Here is an 8740-nt window from a genome sequence, read left to right as displayed (position 1 = left end):
GTTTAAATTCTTGACTTTTTGCATTGTATATGAATTACAAATAGTTTTTGGCTTTTTTTTCATAGCATAGCACACTCATGAAATTCTTTTTTATCTATCTTTTTCGTATTTGTTTGGCGTACCAGCCACGTTAGCCAATACGAGCCTTCATCAATCAGTACATCTCACCCCACTGTTCCTTCGACTCCTTCCACTTTCAATCTTAAGTAAACTTACTCTTGAAGACTATGTCTTGATGCAGTAGCTACTCAGTGAAGTCCGTAGATGGTTTTGATATGTACGAGTGCTATCAAGGTAAGAAGGTAGTAGCCCGAAGCGACCTCGAGCCGGGTTGGAGCTGAGAGGGACTAGAAAAGACTTGGCAGGGGCACCCCAAATCTTAGTTATGTAACCTTCCAAGCTTACCTAACTAAATTTCTTGGCCAATCAAAATCACTATAGATCACTATAGCAACTAAATCCTCTATACTATATATACTATCCTATACGCATGTTATCTTTCTCTCTTCTATAACTACCCTACTAGTTTACCTCTGTTTACACCCCTTTCATCACTATGCCTGCCTATCCTGCTGCTGCTAGCCCTGCTGCTGCCGAACCAGCTGCCAGCGTAGCTACCGAACCAGCTGTCCAACCAGCCACCGAACCAGCCGTCCAAACAGCCGTCTAACTAGCTGTTCAACCAGCTGCCAGCCTGCCTGCGAACTTCCAACCTCCTTGCGAACCTGCCTGCGAACCTGCCTGCGAATCAGCCTACGAATCAATCAGCTAACCAGTTAGATAGCGAGGAGTTTAAAGATTTCATATAAAAATGGAATAAGCTAATCTAATTTAGCCGAAATCCACCCATTCTGGCGAATTGGCCTTAATTCGTCCGATACAGCTTATTTACCGCTGTTAAACCCTCGAATCGCTGTAGTAACGACGCGACGATCCAATCAGATAGCGGATAATAGGGGGATTGAGCCAATCAGAAAACGGAAAGCACCAGGGAGGTGTTCAAATTGTAGGGAGATTGGCCACTCGTATAGAACCTGCCCTGTTGCCAGATAGGGTGGTTTAACTGCTTTATATAGTAGGATTTAATTAAATTGACGTTGAATACTGTGGTGATCCTGATTGGCCAGAAAATTTAGCTAGGTAAGCTTGGAAGGTTACATAACTAAGATTTGTAGTGCCCCTAGTTATCAATTTTTTTGTAGTGTCCCTATCAATACCCACTGCCAAGCTAATGGTTAGCTAATTGTTACCACAAGGGACGACTACTAGCCTCCGACACATAACCTAGAAAATATTGAAAGTACGGCTTCCGCCCCATCAACGGTGGAGCGATTGTACAGCGCACTACACATTCTCCAATTAAACCAGGAGAAACACCCAGGAGGGAATCTGAACCAGGGATGACAGTTACCATAGCGGGCCGCGCAGAGGTGAGGCTAAAGATCACGTTGCAACGGGCCGAGTATAAAGTTCTAAGTGGATGACCGAACAGAAATTTTCTGCTTTCCCGCGCTTGAGCGGAGCCCCGGGCATTCTCCGTGGAACTAGTTTTTCAATTCAGTTGGTTCCAGCTCTAGTTTGCGGTTTTTAAATGGCGCCATCTATGCGGAGTTCAGCTGTTGTAGAGCGCTTATAAAATGCTGGAAAATGGAGGTATTGGTAAGGTTGTACGGTGTACATAGTTAAATCGGCTCTGCTGGATACGTACATATATCCACTTGGGATTATGACGAGATGGCGTTATTCCCTTATGATCTATGGTTCAATGTGCGGAGCACGTTTTCTCCACGATGTGCTTTGTAGTCTTTCCCGACAATCGAAGGAGTTAAAATCCGGCAATTAAATGTCGAAAAAACAAAGCCCCAAAAGGCGGATCATACGCCCGCGGAAACAGATCGGGGCAATCCGAGATCGCCCCGAAACAGGAAGCTCGCCTGAGACGCTTGCCGATGTCCCATTTAGCAACAATTATTGGCTAGTCCATCCGACCGGCGGACGACAGCCACTGATTTGCGATCGTGACTTCCTAGCCGTTAATCAAGCATATTAACCATAATGATCCTAGGGAAAGGAGACGATGTAGAGCTACTTTATATAACGTGTTGGAATCACTAGTATCTTAGTATTAGCTGGTACTTAACTACAGAGTACTCCGTACAACATACCGAGTACTCCGTACGTTGTAGGGCCCATAGATATTTCCTCGGAGCTCCAGGGCTCTGTAGTGAGCTGACGGAATTGATCACGCCATGGCATTTGTTGTGTTTGAACCGGGCTCGGAGACGCGGATGCGGTGATGCCATCCCGACTCTTCCTTGCACTTCCGGGCACGTCAGTCCTTGATGCATTGCAGATTCAGTGATTTGCATTGTCAATCCATGGAGGCCAGCTAAATTATTATGTATTACGCAACGTAGTCTTGATCTAAGTAATAGTACGGAGTACAATCATTTCTATATTATATCTGCTTGGTTACGGATTCAAATCACGCGAACGCAGACTCTGCACTCACAAACAGCCGACGCTGAAGTGAGAGGGCCGACGGCCATTTACCTGAAAATTCGGGACAGGGTTTGATGTCTCTGCCTTGTTTTCCTGATGCGCTACCCGATGCCTTTCCAGCTGCTAGTGCTTTGGGCTAAGCCATTTTTCGTGTTTTCACTTTGATTTTCGCCTCAAACAGGGTAATGCATTATGTAACTGTATTATATTCCAGGTCATGGGCTTTGGTTATGCTTGATACTTTCTGTATTGGACGGTCAACCGTATGTTTACTTCTAACTCGCAGAGATATATACAAAGCACTGAGTACTTCCATGTAGAAAATCTCGAGTTTTGCCAATTCTACTAAGATCTATCTACATTCATATTAGTTATATGTATCTTGCTACTCGCCTCCTCACGAATGTCCCAATTTCTTTGCCGTGTGTTCAACTCGACAGTTGTCATGATAGCATGCAGGAACTCTTTATTTTCTAATTTTGACCAGAAGATACTGATATGTCGCAGCATTGAATACCCTCGCTGTATTGACTTTGAGTGGTAGATATCCTAAACAGCACACATATCTCGCTCAGATCAGTATGATGCGTCGAATCAGTCAAAATCACATCGCTCATACAAGGATCGGGTAAAGGATGACCAAAGCTGCTACGAAGCTCTTTAAGTCAGATTGGAGCTGCAACCACCGACTACATACATCCAGCTTCTAGATACATGGTATAGTGGAGGCTAATTATTGCGCCCTAGAGTTATAGGTGGACCGGTTCCGACAGTTAAGGGCAAACCACGAGGAACACAGTTGAGATATTGAATTCTGGTGTCTATATCCACTCCGGCTCGATCGGAAACTTAGCAGGGTCTTCGGGTCGTCTGGTCGGAATCACGACCGCAGGGCGGCGCATATTTCTATCTGATTGTCTTCGGCTTTGACTTGTCTCGCAGACGTCGATAACTATGACATCGCAACTCCACATTGTGATCCCAGAATTCCCGTCAGGATACGGTCAGGATACGGTTGAACAGTTGTGCAGGGCTAACCCATTCTTGCTTCCATTGCTGTTTTCGGATACATGGAAGGGTTATGCCTCATTTCAAAGCCACAGGGGGTGGGGGGCAGAGGCAGCGCCCAACGGCGGAGAAAAACATATCAAAACCCGAGCTAGTGCGCCATAACAATTGGAAAGAGGAAAAGAAATTTCAAATCAACAAAGTTTTTACCGAGACATGCCTAAGCCATGTAGGTGGTGGAGTCAACACCTGCCTCGGGGTACTCGCTGTGAATATAATTAGCATTTTGTCAAAGAGCATTTTGGTTTGGAATTGGAGAAACTTACGGAAGGGCAACCTCAAAGCGCTTCTCAATCTCCTTAAGGACCTTCTCGTCCTCCTCACTGCTGACGAAGGAGATAGAAAGACCCTTGGTACCGAAGCGACCGGCACGACCAACACGGTGCAGGTAAGAGTCAGCGTCGGCGGGGAGATCGTAGTTGATGGCGAGGTTGATGCGCTCGATATCAATACCACGGCCGAAGACATCAGTGGCAACACAGATACGCTTGTTGAACTCCTTGAACTCCTTGTAGCGCTTGATACTAGATGGAGGTCAGCAAATCGCTGCAGCCAATGCCGAACTCGGATGAACTTACCGCTCCTCCTGGCTGACACCAGAGTGGACTGCGATACTGGGGAAGTTGCACTCGCGCAACAGCTTGTCCAGCTCGTTGGCACGCTGCGTGCTCTTGACGAAGATGATGACCTGGTTGAACTCGAGGTTGTCCAAAAGCTCATTCAGCTTGCGGTTCTTCTCCTTCTCGTCAAGCTTGATGTAGTACTGTTGCAAGCCATGGAGGGTGAGCTTGGTATCATCATCGACATAGACCTCCAGCGGGTTGCGCATGAACTTCTTGCAGATAGGACGAATCTCCTGGGAAAGGGTGGCACTGAACATCATGACCTGCTTGTCGGCGGGGGTTGCACGGAAGATTTCCTGGACATCACGGCGCATGTCTGGGGAAGGGTGTTAGTAAGATGTGATAGTCAAGTCGTATATCGCATGCACATACCAATCTGGTCAAGCATCTTGTCACACTCGTCGAGAACAAAGGCCTTCACGTTGCGCAGGGACAATTTCTTGTCACGGACCAGCGCATTCAGACGACCGGGAGTGGCGACCACAATGTTGGGGTAGGTTTCCTTGTTGGACAAGATTTCGACATCCTTCTGGATCGGGGTACCACCATAGAACACCGCAGTCTTAACGTCGGGCAAGTACTTAGAGAAACGGGCGTACTCGTTCTTGATCTGATAAGCGAGTTCACGGGTATGGCACATGACCAGGATCTGGCACTCGCCAGGAACGGGCTCCAATTGGTGAAGGGTGGTGAGAACGAAGACTGCGGTCTTACCGAGACCGGACTTGGCCTGGCAAAGAACATCGACGTTCAAAATGGAAGTCGGAATGCAAACTTGCTGGACTGTTGGAAGGCGGAGCCGATGTTAGATTGGGTTCGACGAAAGAAGAAGCAAAAAAAAATAGTCGTCTCGCAATGTCCGTCCATCCCCCGACAACATCAAATTGATGCAGGCGGTCATCTTCCGCCGCTTGATCAAACCACCATGACTATATGTAACACTTAAAAGCCAGGCTTTTTGTGCACATCCTATCATATTCTGCAGACAACATGAGGTGCGCCTCACAAGGAGGCAAACGTGATAAATATCACAGTCTTCCACCGCGTGCGCCAATCTCCACGAAGTACGTGAGAGTTGGGAACATAGGCTCAGGCTTAGCGCAAGAGCGCCACAGGACCAAACGTATATATTTTGTAAAGACATATTGTCCTTTTTCAGGAGCAATAATCCTCATGTCGCCTGCAGATTCGAAACACGACTGATTGCCAAATACCGACAGAAGAATCCTCCCGCGAGGATGGACGGACGTTGGAGATTGGACAAATGGAGGAACGCTTGTGGGAATAATGAGTTAGACTAACCCTCCGATGGATGTTCGAAGCCGCAGTCGGTGATGGCGCGCAGAAGTTCACCCTTCAGCAGGAAGTCGCGGAAACCGGTAGAGTGAATACCGACATAGCTGCCCTTCTTGTCGGGACGGCCGCCGGTTACAGTCAAGTCGCCCTGCTTGTCGGTATCGCCATTCGTGGCGGCAGGCGCAGCAGTGGTGGCCGGTGCTGTGGTGGTCTGAAGCTCCTCATCAGAGTAGTCGATAAGATCTTCCTCGTGAGACATGGCGACGTAAGTAGGCGAGTTTTGATAGGAAGAGGAAAAAGTATTGCGAGTGAGAGATGACGTGTGGTTGAAGTGAAAGTAGACAAAGGTAATAAGGAGAAGACGTATGGACCGCGGGAATGTGGCAGGTCTCGATAGACAAAGGTGTAGGGGAAGAAGTCATAAGGCGGTAGGACGAAGACCTCACCAAGGGAGCATCACGTGGTTATTCAGCCTCACCGCTTTGGGTCTAGCGTCGATGGAAGCTCTTCTCGAATTGCAGGTTGCAGCACACAATTTTGAGATCCACTTGTTGCTCTGTTGAATGTTCGAGAATGGCTAAAGCCAAGGGAAAGAAGGAAGTCAAGAATTTCAAGAACACCCAGAGCCATATTCGAGCACGGCTGGATTACCTACACCAAGCCGCCGCATATTTCCAGAGCAAATCTACACTCGCCAAGGGTCAGAACGCCAAAGTCCACAACAATGAACACACCTCTGTTGCTGGTCATGTTGACTCAGGGGATAATGGCCACACAGTAGATACTCAACAACAAGAGCTATTGGGAAACCTCTCAAGGGTATGTGTATCACATCTACGCGCCGTGGCAATGAAGACGCAGATTCGGTTGCCGGTCACACTGAAGAGATCGGTTTGCAAGCGCTGTGATACAATCTTGACGCCGGAGGTGACTTGCTCGCATGAAATCAGAAACGCAAGTCGTGGCGGCAAGAAGCCATGGGCCGATGTACTGGTCGTCCGGTGCCTCTTGTGCGGGACAGAAAAACGATTCCCTCAGACGGAGAAACGTGGGAAAAAGCTCGTTGAGCGCCGCCAGGAGAAGGACTCGGCCTTGCTACGCGATGTGAATTCACAAAAAGTAGATACCTCCGCGTCGTCGCAAGGAGCAGCAGTCGAATTATGTGAACAGAATGTGCCAATGTTGGATGCTGCGGTGTCTGAGTGACGTGAATAGCACTCGCCAAATCTAGTGACTACGCGTGGGTTCAACGCGTGGGGCACTTTAATGTATTGAATCTTACACCCTGTCCTACAAAACCCGAAACCAATGCGGCCACACTTTCAAGGTGCGCGTGTCAGCAGGCCAGCGCTCTCCCTTTTGCTATATCAACTACATGATCAAGGCGCTCTGGAGGAGCCCGTCGAACTCGCTTTTTGTTGGCTTTACAATGAGATCTTAGCTACGATGGCCAGGGATGTCCATCAAACCAGGGCAATGATTTCCACCTTCATCACCGGAAGAAGTCTCAACCCCCCTGAGTAGCCTCAATATACCTCCAGCGACTGCACCGACGACCTGTTTGCTATTCAAATCGAGACCCTGACATTTCAATGTTCATGTCAACCTTGGAGGACTCAACGCAGAGCGACGTACGATTCAATCGTTTTGAAGAAACTGTTCCCAATTATATTGCAGAACACCACAAGCCAAGCTATAATTATCCCAGCAATGGACATGGGCCAACCTCAACGCAGAAAAAGAAAACCCGGAGCAATGTACACGCAACATGCAGAGAGGGGAATCGAAGCAACAGGGGAAATAGCAGAAGCATCAAATCAAACAAGAAGACGCATAAGACAAGTTGTGTTATGCGCTTTAAATCACATTAAAACCCCTTCATGATAGTCATCAGATCTCATGGATTCCCACCGGGTGGGAACCGAGTCCTCATGGCCCTCATCGGCGCAGCTCAAGCAGTCATGAAGATACTGCAGTCCGTTCGAGGTCGCCTGCTCAACACTGGTGTCTCTACAACATAGGCATACAGCTCTTTCAGCCAATTGTTTCATCAAGCAGATACCCAGAGTAATGAAATGTGACATATATGAATACGGTGATTGGCGCGCATTCAAAAAAAAAAGGGTTCGTGAGGACATATTCGATATATAGTCTGTTGTTTCTTGTTCTGTCGGCTTTGGTGTGTTCTGGTTCGGATACTTGTGTGAAGAGAATATAGGTGTGTATCGGTCGGACCATCCAGTGGTCGAGTAAAAGTGAGTTGTGCAGAGCGCAGGACCGTACATGGTCTTTCGGAGCGCTTCAAGATAGGTGGGGTTGAAGGAAGTATATGGAGGGAGTGTTTATGGGAAGGCATTATCGTCGGCGCCGAGAACTCTGATCAATGCGGTGATCTAGGTTCTCAATCCGGCCACGGAATGACTTGACAATATCACGGATATGGGCGATCTTCGCCAGCTCATTGTCCAACTCGTCGATAGAGGCCAAGATTTCACGGGTGCGGGCAATTTCCGCATCGGCATTTCGAATGACGTTTCCCGCGCGGTCGTAGGTGTTTTGGATGGAGCGCTGCATTTGATCCTCGAGCTAGCAAGGATGTCCTATGTTAAAACAACGAAATGTGATTTCCCGATTATATGGACATGCGGTCAAGGACCGCGGGGGAAACATACATATTCGATCCGGTGACTGATCTGCGCCTGCAATCCATCCAGCTGGTGCGATAGTGCGCGGAGGCTCATAGGGTCTAGCAGCAAGCGGCCCTGGCTGCTGGCAGCGCTGGTTGCGCGCGAGCTGGAATTGCTGGTCCTTCCAGTGCCTCTGCCCCTGGCCACCCCATTGCCGGCATGGCCGCCCTGCAAGGCAATCTGCTGCTGCTGTCGGAGGATCTGGATCTCGGAGGAGGTGAGACCAAGCGAAGTGTCGGGAATCGAGGCTGAGACGGACATTTGGTCCCGGCAGAGACATGCTCCGACCGCGACAGTCTACGAGGCGCCGATCAAACTCGATGTGAGACCAAACGGACCACAGGTCATGATGGAGGATGGAGAGTGTAAAGAGGAGAGTTTGCGATATACTGCAGTCAGGTCGGGGAATGCGACTATTGACGGCTGAGGAGGGGAGAGAAGCTTCTTTTTTCTCCTATGAGGAGAAATCAAAAAGGAAAAAGAGAGGCGGAGAAAGAAGGTGTGAGCCGCTGGAAGGTTGGCGGCAACTAAACAGACAGCGCGCGGCTCGAGGGAAGCCAGTTA

At 48.6% G+C, this 8740-nt stretch overlaps 4 protein-coding genes across 4 annotated transcripts; 2 read left to right on the top strand and 2 right to left on the bottom strand.

Annotated features, from left to right (window-relative positions):
- Positions 1-556: 556 nt before the first annotated feature.
- N7518_008040 (uncharacterized protein) lies at positions 557-809 on the top strand (the record flags this gene model as incomplete). The annotated part of the gene is given in 2 exon segments (XM_057188967.1): positions 557-664; positions 675-809. 2 exon segments carry the CDS (start codon positions 557-559, stop codon positions 807-809), a joined length of 243 nt encoding a protein of 80 aa, XP_057040670.1.
- A 2921-nt stretch (positions 810-3730) lies between these two features.
- N7518_008039 (ATP-dependent RNA helicase SUB2) lies at positions 3731-5748 on the bottom strand (the record flags this gene model as incomplete). Its single annotated transcript, XM_057188966.1, has 5 exons — positions 3731-3776; positions 3837-4094; positions 4149-4509; positions 4566-4976; positions 5496-5748. The coding sequence occupies 5 exons, from the start codon at positions 5746-5748 to the stop codon at positions 3731-3733; spliced, it is 1329 nt and encodes a 442-aa protein (XP_057040669.1).
- Positions 5749-6062: 314 nt separating this feature from the next.
- On the top strand, positions 6063-6695 carry N7518_008038 (ribonuclease P Rpr2/Rpp21/SNM1 subunit; the record flags this gene model as incomplete). The annotated part of the gene is made up of 1 exon (XM_057188965.1): positions 6063-6695. One exon carries the CDS (start codon positions 6063-6065, stop codon positions 6693-6695), a length of 633 nt encoding a protein of 210 aa, XP_057040668.1.
- A 1149-nt stretch (positions 6696-7844) lies between these two features.
- Positions 7845-8437, bottom strand: N7518_008037 (uncharacterized protein; the record flags this gene model as incomplete). The annotated part of the gene is made up of 2 exons (XM_057188964.1): positions 7845-8075; positions 8162-8437. 2 exons carry the CDS (start codon positions 8435-8437, stop codon positions 7845-7847), a joined length of 507 nt encoding a protein of 168 aa, XP_057040667.1.
- Positions 8438-8740: the final 303 nt, after the last annotated feature.

Source organism: Penicillium psychrosexuale (genome assembly GCF_028828465.1).
Source record: "Penicillium psychrosexuale strain IBT 29551 chromosome Unknown utg000004l, whole genome shotgun sequence".
Taxonomy (NCBI): domain Eukaryota; kingdom Fungi; phylum Ascomycota; class Eurotiomycetes; order Eurotiales; family Aspergillaceae; genus Penicillium; species Penicillium psychrosexuale.
The sequence above is the reverse complement of the archived record's forward strand: the minus strand, read 5'-3'. Positions and strand labels throughout refer to the sequence as shown.